The 16692-nt window shown below is 39.9% G+C and overlaps 2 protein-coding genes across 2 annotated transcripts; one reads left to right on the top strand and one right to left on the bottom strand.

Annotated features, from left to right (window-relative positions):
- The first annotated feature begins 112 nt into the window (after window positions 1-112).
- Window positions 113-7288, top strand: si:cabz01074946.1 (T-lymphocyte surface antigen Ly-9). The gene is made up of 7 exons (XM_041965227.1): window positions 113-238; window positions 1238-1447; window positions 1547-1657; window positions 2928-3203; window positions 3401-3511; window positions 5217-5249; window positions 5330-7288. Exons 1-7 carry the CDS (start codon window positions 121-123, stop codon window positions 5359-5361), a joined length of 891 nt encoding a protein of 296 aa, XP_041821161.1. The 5' UTR covers window positions 113-120; the 3' UTR covers window positions 5362-7288.
- LOC121626617 lies at window positions 6451-13038 on the bottom strand. Its single transcript, XM_041965226.1, has 8 exons — window positions 12989-13038; window positions 12460-12601; window positions 10303-10605; window positions 9374-9646; window positions 8553-8657; window positions 8348-8406; window positions 8146-8220; window positions 6451-7902 (listed from the first exon to the last, which is right to left on the bottom strand). The coding sequence occupies exons 2-8, from the start codon at window positions 12536-12538 to the stop codon at window positions 7825-7827; spliced, it is 972 nt and encodes a 323-aa protein (XP_041821160.1). The 5' UTR covers window positions 12539-12601; window positions 12989-13038; the 3' UTR covers window positions 6451-7824.
- Window positions 13039-16692: the final 3654 nt, after the last annotated feature.

The raw sequence follows: 16692 nt of genomic DNA, 5'->3' as shown, positions 1-16692 counted from the left end.
TGATAACTTTATGTAGAATGAATGTGAGAAAAGCAATCAAGAGTGAGAGTTCTGGCCCACATTTAGATGCGTAATTGCATGGTAGATTTTGGAAATATGCAGTGTTGAAGGCGGATTAACATGAACATGTGGTGTCTGATGACTAGAACAGGAAGTCTCATGTCATTGTGTCGCAAATCTGCCATTGTTCAGTCAGCCACGATGACACTTCTAATCTTCATCATTGCATTCCTCCAAGGTAGGTCCTATTTTCATCGTCTGAAAATACCACAGAGCAGCAGCTGATGTGCCAGGCTTTCAAAAGCTTTGAAATGCTCAAATTAATAATTCAGACCGGAACAAGCAACTTCCTGAAACACGATGACTGTGGTTATCTGGTAGTTTTTAAAAAAGCTAAATTGAAAAGCATATGTTAATAATGATTTTTTGTCACTCCTAAGTTAAAATGTCTCAGGTTTGCTTGAAAGTCAAAAGGAATGGAAGGAGTAGTAGTAGTAGTGGTAGAAGTAGTAGTAGTAGTAGTAGTAGAAATAGTAGTAGTGATAGTGTGTACAGCTGTAGTTATAGGATCCACCATGTTTCCTGTCTGCCGCATAGCTATTAAAAACTACAATAAAGTAAAAAAAACTAAGAATTCTATCAACATTGGTGATGCTCAGAAATTTCCTCTGGTGTCAACATGAACTTGACATTTTTGTTTTTGATTTAAATATCTCAACAACTATTCTATTGTTTGATGGCATAACATTTGACAGACAGTGCTTTGATCTAGCACGATCACCAGGGCAAAATGTCTGCTTATTCAGCACTATACTACCTGCAGTCCCCATCAGCCTCAGCTGTACCTTATGCTTAGAGCTTATTAGCATATGTTAGCATGCTAACACCCTAAAAATTTAGGGTCTAAATTAATGACTAGACTCTTGTCTTTTTTGCAAGGAATAGGGCAGGCAACATTTCCCCGTTGTTGCCTGCCCTTATTTGGAAGTTCAATAGAACAAACGAGAGTCCTTCTCTTCTGTTCTGTCAAATACTCCCAAATGAGCAGTTATAAACATGCAGAAGGAGCTGAGAGTCCAGGTTGGTGCTTAGTTGTTTTAGCCATTTTATGCGAAAAAGTCACCAAAGATCAGCTGTTTTTAGGGAAGTGCTGTTTTTCTTCTTTTTATTGCTGTATGAAACTTGAGAGGCTGGATATGTTTTTACATGTTGTATCTTTTTAAAAATGCTTTTACAGCAGTGCTAATTGAATCCCTCACTGATGTCCCTGGATACCTTGGTGGTGACGTTACCTTACCTTCAGGAGCCAACCCATCATGGAATCTTTCCAAAATTGAGTGGTCAATATTCTCAAACATCACTTGGATCGCCACCTATCGCAATGGGCAGGAAAACATTGAGCGGTTCTATTTGTATAAAGGGAGACTCAGTCTCAACATCTCCTCAGGTACAAGGCCAATATGTCACCTCAAATCTGTAAATGTAAATTATTTGTTATTTTATTTTTCTTGACAATGCCTCTTCGCTGTTTTTCTTTATTCATCAGGTGACTTGACGATCCATAACTTGACCACAAAGGATGCCATGGAGTACAGTGTCGACCTCATCAGCACTGACGGACAGGACAGCGTAAACAAGATTAAGCTAGTAGTGAAACGTAAGTGTCGCTGAAATTTTTTGTCAGCAAGTGAAATATGTCGATGAGAAAAAACTATTGTCACACATTGCACCCAAAAAAAAAGAAGAGCAGGCCTTAATAAAATGAGACTGATTTTATTGTTTCCCCCTTTAAAGGTCCAGTGTGTAGGATTTAGGGGGATCTATTGGCGGAAATGTGATATAATATTCATAAGTATGTTTTCATTGGCGTATAATCTTTAGGGGATTCAATCGTTCGCAACTGGACCTCGTCAGTTTGTCTTAGAAGACGTTTCGCCTCTCATCCGAGCAGGCTTCATCAGTTCGTACGCAACCAGACTAGATAGGACAGCTCTAGTCCAAAGCAATGATGTTAGGTTCAAGTATTTATCCCCTGAGTGAGACCAACCCACAAAAACAAGAATGGTATCACTCTATTGTGAGGCAAACGATCCCCCCATTAAGGCGGGGTGGGGTGCAACCCTTTGGTGTCAACGATAGTCGTTAGCCTCGTTAGTGTCCCATTGTTGTCATTGGGAGGCTCCTTGAGCCATGTGTGAATGGCTTTGTTGTTTGTTTTCAGAGGCTAAATCTTTGAATCTCTTAGGGAGAGATGAAAGGACAGCATTGTATGTGGGAGATAGGTGGTGTCTAAGACCTCCCCCTCTGTTCAGAGATGGTTGTTCAACCTTGACATAGATAGCTTCTCTTACCCCTCTTTCAAACCATCTGTCTTCTCTGTCCAGAATATGCACATTTTTCTCACTCAGGGGATAAATACTTGAACCTAACATCATTGCTTTGGACTAGAGCTGTCCTATCTAGTCTGGTTGCGTACGAACTGATGAAGCCTGCTCGGATGAGAGGCGAAACGTCTTCTAAGACAAACTGACGAGGTCCAGTTGCGAACGATTGAATCCCCTAAAGCTTACAATGACCTGGATGAATGAGAATATTCACAGGCATTGGCGTATAATCAACTGAAAATAGAAATAGTTGTGTTTTTGTTCCCTTAAAACAAGCTCTTCATATCTACAGAGAGAGCATGTCCTCGTCCACTAAGTCAGCCATATTGAACCGCCATGTTTCTACAGTAGCCCTGACTGGACAAACCAAATACTGGCTCTAGAAAGCGCCCTTTGCTTTTTTCTCTGCCACCGTAGGGGAGCATGAGGCAAGCGGTCTGCAACTCCACTGCTAGTCAGATGGTGCTAAGTGTTCAGGTTTGGAAATTTTGGAGAGAATACATCCTTGTATCTAATCAACAATTCCAATTCAAACCTCTGCAGGACGCCTCCAAAATCCAACCATACAGACTGTCGCCTTAATCTCCAAAAATGGAAGCTGTTGTGTGTTGCTGAATTGTTCTTCAGCTGATGAAGGCGTTGACTTCACCTGGCAGATTAAACCTCCCGGTGTGGCTGCCTTCCCATTGAGCGGTCATGTTGGCAATGCTGCAGTTCAATCAGCGCTCCTCCACACGACACCGAACAGTGTTGAATTCACCTGCACCTCCAGCAGGAAAATGGAGAACGCCTCAAGTGTTATCACTCTAAAGTGTGATGGTAAGGTCACAATGGACTTAAATAGACATGATACCATGACATGTGATCCAATATGATGAGATACCAGGAGTAAAATTCAACAGTTAATCAGCTGCTGCAAAACTGCATGCCCGGTGAACTTCATGACAGTGTGGTTCTTAGAAACTCAACTGAGGTATTTTGTCTTAATTACATTGTTGTCTTCTCTGTTGTTTCAGATGACAAGCCTCAGCCCCAGCAACAGTCCAGGTCAAGATATTCTGTCATAGCTTTCGTGGGAGGCATCCTTGGAAGTTCACTGACAATATTTTTGATATACTGTTTCGGAGGTGAGAGCAAATCATTGTCCTTGTAGGAAAATTCTTTTTTATCTTTTCAATTAATTTAGGTTAACATGTAAGCACAGATTCAACCGAAACCACAATACTTTAGGGATGAAGGTTATTATTCATTGTTCATTAGGAGTTCCCTGCCTTCCTGAGCAGGTGACATAACAAGTCAAGTCCAAGCGATATCAGTAGGTGCAGTAACTCCAATGTGGAGCATGTCCTCCAACTCCTTGTGGATTACTTGCTTCTCATGGACATAGATGTTGCATTGGCATTTTGGCGTACCAGTGTGACTGGGAACACGCTGAAGTATGTCAGCCATCACCCGAACTGCCTATATCTTACTACAAAGGATACACAGAAGAGCATCTCCTCTGAACTTTAATTCAACAAATCTGTTCCATGAACAACTGCAGTTGGACCCCCACCTCACTGCCAAATATCAGCTTGAATGCACTAAAACTGAGTGATTCTGTTGGAGAGAAAAGAGGAGCCCTGATCCCACCACTTTTGTTGTGAAACATTTCCATAGTGGGTTGTGAAGGCAGAAACCTGCCGATAAAGGCCAGGTGCCTGCCTGATTGGACGGTACCTGCAGGCTTGCCCAGGAAAATTAACTTCATTAACTTCATCATTTATGCTCTAATTGATTTAGCCTTGCTGATATATAGCATATTAGCTTCTGGATACTTAGCAGTACCGGTGAAGTGATTCGTTTTCAGTCGAGGCTATTTCTTGTCAGCCTTATGGCCACGTCAGCTACTGACAGGCCCCCACATAACCTGAGTGTCTTGGTTGCTGCTCAACAAGAAAAGGGACAGGTCTTACCTGAAACTGTGGTGAGTTCTACTAACTTTACACCTCTGCTCCACACTTCTTTGCCACGTTACCACGCACTGAGCTAAGTGGTGTGTTCCCTTATGGGCTGACAAATAGACTCAACCTCACACCACAGTCACATCCGGTATCACAAGCAGCCCACTACTTGACAAGCATGGCAAGTCTGAAAGAACCGCTTTACGTCTGTTTTAAGTACTTGACCAATAGAAGCGTCCACTTATTTTATCAAGGTTTTATAGGAGGCGTTACGTCCAAGCTTGAGATCTGGGGCATTGGATGTTTTAAGAAAACTGGCTACCAGACTCAGCTTCACTGAGGATACCCATTCATTGCAATGAAAGTTGCTTACCCAGCCCAAAAAGGTTTTCTCTATTTGCTGAATAGACTGCTGGTCCATGCTAAAGAAGAATCGTTGTACATCATGTATGTAAAGGTAGTTTTTCGAATATATTGGGTGAAATAATCAATTTTATGATAAGAAAGAAAAAATATGTTATATTTTATGGGCCAAATTGTGAGATTGTGGGCACTATAGCAAATTTGGGGATTAGAAAAACACCACAAATATCAGAGGTGCTACAACATAGTTGGGATGTACGCTGTATGTACATAGCTTACTCAGACTGATATGACTGCTGGGGTCAAGAGAAGAACAGAATAAGGTGAGAGGGGGTTGTGGTTTTGCTTGTTTATGTGCAACACTTTCATTTGTCAGTCTTGGTTAGTCTCATAGCTCTTCTTCTTTTCACACTCAGCTTCAGCCCTCACATATCAAAGACGACGATAAAAACTGTCTCTGTGTGGCCCAGTTGTAGTTCTCACATTTAACACTACGTGTTGATGTTGTTTTTGTTTTTTACTACAGAACAAATCAAAGCTGTGTGGGAATATGTCAAAGGTACGTAATTCATATAGCGACCTTCAATGTTCATGTTGAAATGGTCACTGTTGCATAAAATTCACTTGTTTATTTTCCAGAAAAATGGTTTCCATCACAAAACTCAGCATAATGTAATGGTAAGCTTGACTGTCTCAAGGTTCATAGCAGCGATCGGCAACACAATGTCATGATTCTGAGAAATGACAGTTGATAAAAAGAAAATTCCTCTCTTCTTCCAACAATGAGCTTGAAATGAAAGCTGCAAGAACAACGTCATGTCTGAAGGCGCCTAAGGAAGTTGTGATATATTCTGATTGTAGTGTGTCGTATTGGTAAATTTCACATTAGTGACATTGCATGTTGCATGTATGTATGTATGTGTGTATGTATGTTGCATGTTGTTTAATTATAAAGTGAAAACAGGAACGTGTGAATGAAAGAAATGAAGGTATTTTCAGAGAACCTGCAGAGGCTGGACATAATAAAATGAAAACCTGTACAATCTCATATCATAATAATCCGTGGAAAAACCACAGAGGCACCAAAAGGTTTATGATAGTAACTGCATTTTACTGAACAGATGTAAATAATACTATAGATATATATAATACAGTCGTGTATAATATGTATATACTATAAATATACACTCTATTTTTGAAGAACATTCATTCATCTCTGTACAGCGCTGTTACTGTTCATTGTCTCTGGTTCTCGTTTTTGAGATCTGCAGTACTGTTTTCTATTCTTTTATCCTGTCACATGTGAACCCTTTTTTTTTTTTTTTTTACCTTTTACTGGAATGAAAAAAAAATATTTTTTCACTGCTTAAAAAATGTTAAAGGTGCTCTATGAAAGTTCTATGAAATTTGTGCACTTTTGAATCTAGCCCTCACTTATTTCTGAATGGGTCTGTGTCTATATGAGCACATAAACACTTTTTGAATGAACTTGGTTTGTTTTTAAAGCTTTATTGATTATTTAAATATTTAAATAGTGATCCTGTTACGCAATTTTACTTGTTGTGAGACCGGCTTTGGGGATATTGTGTTGTTGTAGTTATTGTCACATCTTATTGCGAGCATGGCTGTTAAATGTTATTTACCGCTTTTACTGAAGGAGTGTAAATGCATTTGTGTGGACCCCAGGAAGAGTAACTTCTCTTTCTGTTATAGTAGTTAAAGGTACATTACAGGTGATATATATATATATATATATTTATATCACCTGTAATGTAGCTAGTTGACTTGAACTGTTGTACTAATTTTCTTTTTTTAATATCCAGGAAGTGCCGAGAACAGGTGCGGTTCACAGGAACATTTTCAAACCCACTATGAAATAGGCAGGGATCAAAGACCTATGCATAGAAACATGCTTCCTCAAAAAGGATAATTACACACTGCTAATTTTAGCAGTGTGTAATATATATATATCACCTGTAATGTACCTTTAACTACTATAACAGAAAGAGAAGTTACTCTTCCTGGGGTCCACACAAATGCATTTACACTCCTTATATATGTTCTGTTTCATTCTATACATAATTTTCCATATATATATATAACAGCTAATGTTAACCTTTCATCGATGACAAAACACCATCCACAAAATAATCACAACAAATTTGATACAAACTTATATGTGTGTATATATTCATCTTTAGTATAATGTCAAATTTGTAAAGTTTAACATTTTCAAATCAAGCTGTCAGAAAACACTATAATATGAAATATATAGGAGAAAGAAATATTAAAACACATACCACATACAAGCCTGAGTGACATCATTCACATTGTTCTGCCTGGGGAAAGTAGAGGTGTTATAGCTGCTGTGTAAAGCGGATCTCTTCCCCTGTCATCATCTTTCTAGCAGACCACAGCTGCTTTGGTCTGAGATCATTAGATGCTATCAGCTCTCAATTTCACACCAGTTTCTGTTTCATTCTATACATAATTTTCAGTCCATCGCTGAAGTTATGTTTCCTGTGCTGAGCAAACAGTACTAAAATAATGCTGCAGATGTAGGTTTTCCTGCAATGAAGTGTGATGTGTGAAACTGCATTGAATTGCATGAGCAACATTTAAAATGAGTCTTGAGTATAATTTATTATCTGTCCACCAGGTGGGCAAAAAACAACAATAAAATAATAATATCATTGTAGCTGGATGGATCTTTGGAAAAGAGACAGTATCCATGTTTGAAATGTGTATGCATCCAATGCTGTATGTCATCTTAGCATTAGTATACAGCATTATTGGAGCCTAAAATATTCTATAGATCACACAGGTGAAATGTTGACTATAGAACATATGGTTACCACATAAAATAAAGCAATACACAGTTAAATGTAATCTAACATGACCACGTTTGCAGATGATGAAACACTGTTTAGGTAGGTTTCAGGAATGACATCCACAAAAGATTTGCATAGTACAGCTACATTAGACATACAAAACATTTAAAATATATAATCTCTGTATTTACAGAATTTACAACATGCTTAATTAAAAAGCTTTGTACAGTAGTTTGGCCAAGGGAAGTTTAGAAACACAGACCCACCAAGTGAAAGTAAAGCGACACCTGGCGCAATGACCCTCTAGGAAATTTCTTGGTAGGGCGACATTGAGGTCTTCCTCATGCGGCTGAACTGGATCTTGTCATACACCGTCTCGGGCTAGATGAGTGACAAAAGGAGGTGAAAAAAGAAACATCAGCTCATATGCAAGACTCATTTTAATGAGAGTTAATTTTTAAAACACTTGGTGGAACATGAGGAATAAATGTAACAAGCATAATTTCATCATTCAATCTCCCTCAGTGTTGAAAGCTGTCTGTAAGCAGCGATGTCAGATGTCAGGCCAACCATGTATATGTATGTATGTTAAAGAACGTTGTGTCAACTGCAAGAACCACTTACCCCAGGTGTGTGTGAGTTGACCCTGTGATCAACGGTTTCATACAATGAGCATGGCTTCATGGCAGATGCAGTCTCCTGGAAGTTTAAATGCGCATGCATCACAGAGACAGGAGACGTGAAACAGCAAAGTGGATAAAACATGCATTTCATCCTGTAAAACAAACACACAGATTTCTATTCCAACCGCATAGAGCATACTTACACCGTCAACTGCAATGTCAGAGATGTCAGCGTACACGGTGAGATCATCTGAGTCGCCCCCTGGTGGTAGATTTTAATGAAGGAAGAAGGAAAAAGAAAAACAGGGATACATCAATCAAACCTACCTTAAAAAAACCTGAGGACACAAAACAATATTACCATTAGAAAGATAAAACAGGCCTGCTTTTCGATGCAGCCTTTCTTACCTGCTTGAGCTCGTTTGCAGTAATACACACCCACCGCTATTCCAATGACAACTGTCGAGCAACTTGCAATTAGCACACCCAGAAGAATGACATTGTTCACTTGGCCTGCAAATGATGGTATTATCACCATTATTGTCATGACAGAGGAACAGCAATAGTCATTTGTGCAAGGTCAAATAGAATGAATAAAACAGGAATGTAATTACAATAAATGCAAAAAAACAGTTGGGAAAAATTTCATTTCATTTCATTTTCATATACAAAGTTTCATTTTCTACTAGCTGTTGATGATGAGATTACAAATCAACGTGAAATGGCCAGAACACACCACACCAGAAGAAACAGCCAAATAGGTTGCAAGCGAGTTATTATGACTCATAGTGATGACTAGAGGCAGCGACCTTTAGTGGCCATAGTAGTTAAGACAGGAGCAAATGAGGATGGATCAAATAAACATAGGACTTTCACCCAGGAGGTCGCTCCTCGTGTCCCTCGAAACCTAAATATAGCAGCATACAGTAACAGTAATGTATTTATCTGAACCCAAACCATGACCCATTTCTAAACCTAACCAAGTAGTTTTGGTTCCAAGACCTACTAAAATGCCACCAGTTCACAACATTAACCACGTGAGTCACTGGCAATTCACCTACTCAGCCATTTAGGTATGACGACATGTTGGCAGAGGGAAGTAGAAATCTTGACAGTAATCATCAGCATCATCACTATGATCTACAGTCTCATCATTTGTATGGTAAGCCATCAGATGGTTCATCAATCCCTCAAGAACTCAACATGAATAATTACTGCTCCGCACATACTTTTTTCCTGTGTATCGTTGCTGCACTTCACTATTTTGAATGCCGACGTCTCACTGATAAAGTTGCGAATGGTGCAGGTGAATTTAGTGTCGCCGTCCTGCGGTCTGATGATGTACTGCAGCCTGGAGCCACTCCTGGTTTGGTTCCTCACGTTCCAGTTGTATGTGACACCGCGGTCAGTGGTTGCAATGCACTCCAGGAAAACTGTGCAGGATTCGTTCAAGGTGTGCCAGGTGAAATTGGAAGTCAGGACAGGCTGCCTAGTTATGGGCTCTGCTGAGGTAGTTGGGAGGCAGAGAGAGACATACAGTCCTACTTAACCGCTGCAGCTGGCTGAATTTGGTAAATTATTATAAACGTGCACGCAAAACAGAGATAAATGCATGTATAGCGGAAGATCTAGACCCACAAAAACAGGGATATCACATCAGCGAAAATTCTTCAGTCTAGTTTCTCTGGACAAACGCTTTTGTTAAACACTCTGTAGCACGTGGTCCCAGTCTACAACATTTGCTGTTTGAATACGTCAATTATTATACAAAAATAATTTTCCCTTGAGGTTTTGGCAATGCTGGTTTTCCCTGGATTAATACATGATGATGATGAAACATGTTAGATTCATAGTTTGGGACCAGGACACAGAGCTCAGGGTATGAAGTAAGATCATATTACATCTTTATAGGTGCAGGTGTGCATTATATTCAGGGACATTGGCACAATCAGCTTTGGTGTCAGACACCACCATTTAACAATAAAAGGCTCCAGAGGTCCAGAGTGCACAGACAACACAAGCAATGGAAGCTTTCTCTCAGACAATTATTGTAGCATCTGTTCTGTATGAATCAATCAATCAACTAATTCAAAACAAGAAATGACCGTGTATTAATAATTATTAGGGTACTTAGATAATGAAGACTGAAGAGTCTTACCATGAACTTGCAGAGAGATGATGACTGTGTCGCTTTGTTGGCCATTCGCCTCTGACACAAAACTGAAATTACCAGAATCACTGAGAGTCAGCGCTCTCAATGTTAAACTGAAGTTTGTGGGGTTTAGGTATAATCTGTCTTTGAACTGGTTTTCAGCATCACTCTTATCTTTGTCTGCGATTCTTTTGAGTCCATACTTCCACGTGGCTGCAATGACCCCTGCAGTCGGTGCGCATGACGGAAGCTCTACGGTGTCGCCCACTTTTTTATGGACGACACCTGAACAGCTGGAGGCCTCCACATCTGAAACAAGAAGGCAAACAACAGAGTGGGTATCTACGGACGCCGCTGATGGCTGTGCTTGCAATGTAGCCGTTATCTCTAGTTCACGAGTTCATCGTTTTGTTTATCTCGAGATCACAGTGCTAATTTTCATGCAAAACAAAAGGGCAAATTCCTTCGAGATAATTTATTGCAAAAACGATTACTTAAGATTTAGAAGAGTGGACCATGAAAGACTGTATTCCCAAGTGATTTGATACAAGGGTTAGGGCTACTTATCGTAAGGGATGGGCTTACATACGGTGTCAGCTTAAAGCAGGTGTGTTACTGTACAGTAGAATACAACCAAAAGAATTCTTATTGGCATAAGGGAACTGGAAAACACACCACTCAGATGAATGGTATAATAAAGTGCGTATATGATAAGTTCAAGTACAGTCTGATGTGTTGATCAGTAGAACTCCTTCCAGTTGTTAAGACCCCATCTGCTAGAGGAAAGAGGAAAGGAAACAACCTTCTGTATTCATGTGATAATGGTAACGATTATCTCGTTGTCTTAAAATAACAAGCCTCGTCTCGAGGTGACGCTTTGAAAAAAACAGCTAGCGCGGCCGCCCTTGGCTTCCGTACGTATCATCTTTTTGAAAGGTCACTATCAGATTTGTTTCTTCGCATCAGGGGTGATCGGTGTTCGCAGAGCGGAGCAAACCAGGACCAAATCACCTGAAGCCGAAGCCTCTAGGCCTAGCATGCAACGTATTCACACGCTTAACATAAAGTAGCATAAAAAAGCAAACAAACAAAGACTTTTATGTGATATGACATTCATACATTCATGACAAGAAATCAAACAGCATAAAATAACCACATAGTCTGACAACATTACAGGAAACAGCAAACAACATGTCTTCTGTCAGCATTTGTTTGCGTCTGGTCTGGTGCCTACAGCCACCACTAGTTTCCTTTCACCATGACATAAACTTTTCCCGGACCACAACAACTTATTTCAGTCATCTGACTCAACCATACACTAGCGGGGAGGATCAGGAAGCATTCACATAAGCCATGTTTTGAATTGTTGTTCAGCTTTTGTCATATTGGAAAAATGGACAAATTGAACCTGCTGACTCAGAAAAAAACCCCAGCTTCGAAACCATTGCGGCTGTGAATAGAATTCGCTCGTTAGCAGCTGACACTTACATACTGGGGCAACAATACTCTTTGAAGCTGACATTGTTACCATTCCAAAGAAAAAGTAGTGCGACCACAGACTTTCACCTCTGTGGAAAAAGTAACACTAAAACTTTTATTCAGAGCTAATCATCACTTTCTGGAGAGTGCTGGCACCTTCCTTAACTTCTGCAAATACCCACTTGTTCCTGTCTAAGCAATTGTTGCATATACTGCATGACCCACTACGCCAAACAGATGGAACAGGAAAAAAAAAATGCTGACACACAGTGAACTAAGAAATGCACAGCATATCCTCAAATATAGATACAATATTTTACCCATTCATTCAATCACAACCACTTACAAACTTTTCAATAAATGTTGAGCACAATGAGGATATTATGAGTTTATTTTATCAGGAGAAAATAATAACTACGTTTTTTCTTCAATTTGGATGCCCCAGTTTTCAAATCAGTATATATAACCACTATAGCTTTGAAACCACAGCTGCAGTTCTCACAGGTGCTGTTTCAACGTCTTGCATTTGCAAACACACAAGCCAGCATGTTCCAAGGAATACACGTCATTTCCCGAAGTGGCATCCAGTAAATTCTGCTGCAATACTGAGCAGAGTGCATCAGGCGAAGGAACAGCAATTGCAACGCCACAAATCCATCCGATACAAGCAAGAGGTGTACATACCATGGAGGCAGACCCAAAGAAGAAATGCCGAACTGTATGTAACGAAGCAGCTGAGGCAACGATGGCGACCACCACCCATCTCTGTTGGGAAATGAACAACGTCTGCTTCCTCTTCTGGTCTATCAAGCTGTGCTGTGACAAGCTAGCAGTAAAAAAAAAAATGGTGAGGGAGGAGTGTAGGGGAAGGTTCCTGTCAAAGGAGAAGCAGAATACGCAGCCTGGCCTGGTCTGATATGTTGCGAGATAAGAGGTAGGCACATAAGGAAGAGCATCAACAGCAGCCAGAATATTTGAAAAAAGAGAGTTTAATTAAAGGTCATTGGTCAGAGCTTTTGCTATATCACAGCAAAATGTTTTGCCTTAAATTGCACCAAATTACCATTGTGCTAGTTATTTCTGTTAGCTTACAAATGTATTAGGTGACAAAAGCAAATGTTCAAGATGACTATTAGCTATAATCACTGGTCAGCCTGACTCAATGTTATATCAACTGCCTACCCTGAATTAACCTAAGCTAACAATAATGTACCTGTATGCTGCAAGCAACCTCATCTGAGCTCGAGGTGTGAATTTGTGTTCGAGGCGAGTGTCCAACATCTGAAAAAAACCTGTGAGCAGGAAGTAGCAACATCCTGTCATCATTTAACCCCTTGACGCCTGAATTTATTTGGAATTATATTGAAAAATTAATTCTTTGTGTTTTTGCTTTCAAATTGATCCTAAATTAAGAGGAGTTTGTTAATTTTTCTGTGGCATATACAATAGATATAAATGTAAGTATTTTTATTCAAATTAGTGACAACAGGCATGTTGCTTAAATGCAAGCACAACGGATGTAGTTTTCACTTTGACCGGTCTGACGAGAAACCAGCGCTTGCAAAAGGTTCCTAGGTGTGTGTTGAATATGTACAAACTGGCATTAGATTCGGCTGCAATGTGGATTAAAGCGGTATGATGCAAATTCGTGTTAAGGGGTTAATGCCGTTTCACAGCATAGTAGTGAGTAAATGTAGAGTTGATGTAAATGCCGTCATAATTAAATGAAAGTGGGGAGTTTACCCACCACTGACTTAGCCAAGCCCATGATGGGCTAGAACCAAGCTGCAATGCTAGCTCCCTCATTCACAACACCTTCAAGAACTGCGATCAACTGCTGCTGCTTTACTGGAGTTTTGCAGCAACAACCGAAAGAACATCACAGATGCAGCCTTTGTCAATTATGCCCCAAAGCTCTGGAACATATTGCCTATATTATATTAATGACTGAGATGTGGAACCACAGGGTCCACCAAGAGAAGGTGCAGCCAATGTGGGTGCAAAGGGGTGCAATGGTACATCTGGAGAGTAAGGCTGGGCCATGACTTAAAGGTAGGAAGGAGTCATTCCCTTATCTGCCCTGTTGGCTGGCATCAGGGTCTCGCTGTAACAGACCACGACTGTGAAGAAGAGCGAGGCGGAGTAGTGTGGAAATACGTGGGAAGGTGCTGCTTTCCTTCACACAATACGTGAATAAAGACCTGCATTTTTAGCTTAGTTTGGTCCCTGGGAAAATGATGATATCAAGAGGGGGTCTTTAGCAAGAACCATAACCGCTGCCACCACTGCAGGTTGTCTCTGCCGCAGGCAGTGGAAGACTGTGGTTTCGCTAGTCTCTACAAAAAAAGAGACAGGTTACTGGTAGTCACTGTCTAAACAATGTCCGTAATAACCTTCCACTTTATGCATGATGTGTCTGCAGAGATGGTCTTTGCACTGCCTGTAACCAAACTTGACTTCCTTTGAACTTAAAGGTGATGGCCTGTTCACAGTTAAACACCCACAAGAAACTCACAATGTGAAACCGAACCAGAAACAATGCGAAACAGCTAAACTGACTTGATGCTTCGCACAAATACGCCGTGCGTGTTCCTTCTCCATAAATTGCCAGCTTTTTTAACGACTGGCGACCAATGATGCTTTTTATAATGCTGTGACACTTATGTCACATTCCTGTGTTTTATAATGACAATTAAGCTGATCCTTGAACCTCATTTCCCATCAGCCTCAGCTGTGTTAGCAAGTGTTAGCATTGTGAACAGAATAAAGAATATCTGCAACCATCAGCATGTTAGCATTGTCTTGGTGTGCATGTTAACATGCCAATATTAGCATTTAGCTCAAAACACTGCTGTGTAGCCTCACAGAGCTGCTAGCATGTAGTAGTCTTGTTTTTAGCCTTTTTAGGCCATTCAGCTTCTTCTCTCACCCAAAGGCATTTCATTAAAAAAAAGGTGTTGAAATGTCACGGAACTGCAAGGTTAGCTTAAAAGAGAATAAATAGACAAATTGTTAGATTGGTTTTAAGTGCTTCATGAAAAACTTTGTGATGGTAGTTAAACGTTTGACACCCCCTCAGCATTTCTAGAGCAGAAATACATGACATGGTGTTTTTTTTTGCAAGGATTCTTCAGTTTGTGTGGTATGAAGCAGCCTAATTTCCTCTTTTTCTGAGTCGTGATCAAGTGGATGAAATGTGTCTTCATTTTTAGGAACTGTTTATATATTGGACTCTCCCATTCTCATGCCACAATATTTTCAGTTAAAAAAAAAAGTTCCATTTCCATTAATTTTCAAGTTGCCCCCCGCCCCCCCAAACACCCTTAAATAAAGAACAGTTTAACATTTACGTTTGTTTAAATTTATTGTGAAAGGAGAAATGATACAGTGCCAGTAAAATGACACTGGAGTGCCATTACAGAAGCAGAACCAAGACATAACGACATAACCTAACCCTTCACATCCTTAAAAAAAAAAAAAAAACAGAAATACAAACCAAATGAGTTCAAAAGTGCATTTTATTTATTTCACAATTATATTTTTACCAAGTTAATTGTTGACATAAAACTAGTTTATTGAAAGCATATAACAAATCTATACAATGTGAGGAAAAACATTTTTAAATAAAATTATTATTGAAACGTTTTAAATTGTTGAGAAGGATGTAGGAAGCACTTTTATCCTATGATATTACATAATAAAACATTAAACCTGCTCATGCATTAAGTTATGAAACTAGTGTGCAGTCACTGGTGAAACTGCAATAATATTTGACCACAAGAACCACTAAGCAGCAACTGAAAGGAAAAACCACTTGGCACCACCAAGTGGCGCAAAATCAAACCCAACCCACGTGCATGAGAAAAGCATATCAGTGTAAAGTAAAACACCGGCTGCATTCGTCAAAAGGTTTTTTGATAATCCGTCCATGTCCTGCTGTAGCTTTCTCACTAAACTCTGCTGACAACAGCTCATTCATTCAAATCATGAAGCAACGGCCTGGGTGCTAAACCTCTAACTACTACAAGTATTACAAATGTCAACTTTGGGTCTCTTGTTTTGCTGATGATGCACTTTTCTTCCTGGACCTGGAACCAAATTAGAGGAACCAACAGAAGAAAATTGCTTGAGAGATGTAACGCGAGATACTGTAGCTGTGTAGTCCCATATCTTTTAGGTCACTAAAATATAAACCTGAATACACCTGCGTGGATATATCTTCTGATTTGCCAACATGTTTTTTTTTGTGCTTGTTTTGCTTTCATTTTAAGTTTCATATCGCTTACTCTGCTTGCCAAGACCTTGAGACGAACTGATGGAGGCGGGACATTGCTGTATTGATTTGGTCATCCACCTGAAATCAGAATGTTTTTGATGACTTGAATTTTGACCACTGAGTCATTAAAAAGCTCCACGGTAATCAGTGTTTATATGGTACCTGTTCGAGCATCTGCAGAAGCTCCCATAGTCTCATAGACACACCCATCAGCTACATGTTAGAGATAATCAATGCAAAGTCATAGTATTGAACGTTTGTGAGTGCACTAAAATATTTACAAGTCCCAATCATTTCAAAACTTATATAAAACTATAAAGAGTTTTAAAAGGTTGAAAATAGTTGTGAGAGCAAACTGGGGTGGAGATCTGCTGTCTCCCATCCTTTTCCCTTTTTTGCTTCTGTGTTTTCCCCTCCTCTTGTCTCTTGTCTAACTCCCACCTGTCTGTCTAGTTGAGTGGCAGCACTGAGGGGCGTGGCCGACAGGTCGGGCGGCTGTCTCACTGATTGAGCACAGGTGTGCTCAATGAGGCTGTCAAGACCCACTTGCCTACACAGCATATAAGCTCCAGGAGCTCAACCAGTATTTGTCGAATTGTCTGCCTTCTTATGTGCCGAGTCTCTCTGTCAGTTTGTGATCA

This window comes from Chelmon rostratus, chromosome 23 (genome assembly GCF_017976325.1).
Source record: "Chelmon rostratus isolate fCheRos1 chromosome 23, fCheRos1.pri, whole genome shotgun sequence".
NCBI lineage: Eukaryota > Metazoa > Chordata > Actinopteri > Chaetodontiformes > Chaetodontidae > Chelmon > Chelmon rostratus.
This window is presented reverse-complemented; position numbering and strand designations above follow the sequence as displayed.

Bases quoted from the DNA above. Each gene is read 5' to 3' on its own strand.
- si:cabz01074946.1 (XM_041965227.1), top strand. From the start codon at position 121: ATGAACATGTGGTGTCTGATGACTAGAACAGGAAGTCTCATGTCATTG. The intron at 239-1,237 runs GTAGGTCCTATT...ATGCTTTTACAG, and splicing joins CATCATTGCATTCCTCCAAG to CAGTGCTAATTGAATCCCTC. The intron at 3,204-3,400 runs GTAAGGTCACAA...CTGTTGTTTCAG, and splicing joins TATCACTCTAAAGTGTGATG to ATGACAAGCCTCAGCCCCAG.
- LOC121626617 (XM_041965226.1), bottom strand. From the start codon at position 12,538: ATGGGTGGTGGTCGCCATCGTTGCCTCAGCTGCTTCGTTACATACAGT. The intron at 8,658-9,373 runs GTATGTGCGGAG...CATCATTTGCAG, and splicing joins CAACGATACACAGGAAAAAA to GCCAAGTGAACAATGTCATT. The intron at 8,407-8,552 runs GTAAGAAAGGCT...ATCTACCACCAG, and splicing joins CTGCAAACGAGCTCAAGCAG to GGGGCGACTCAGATGATCTC.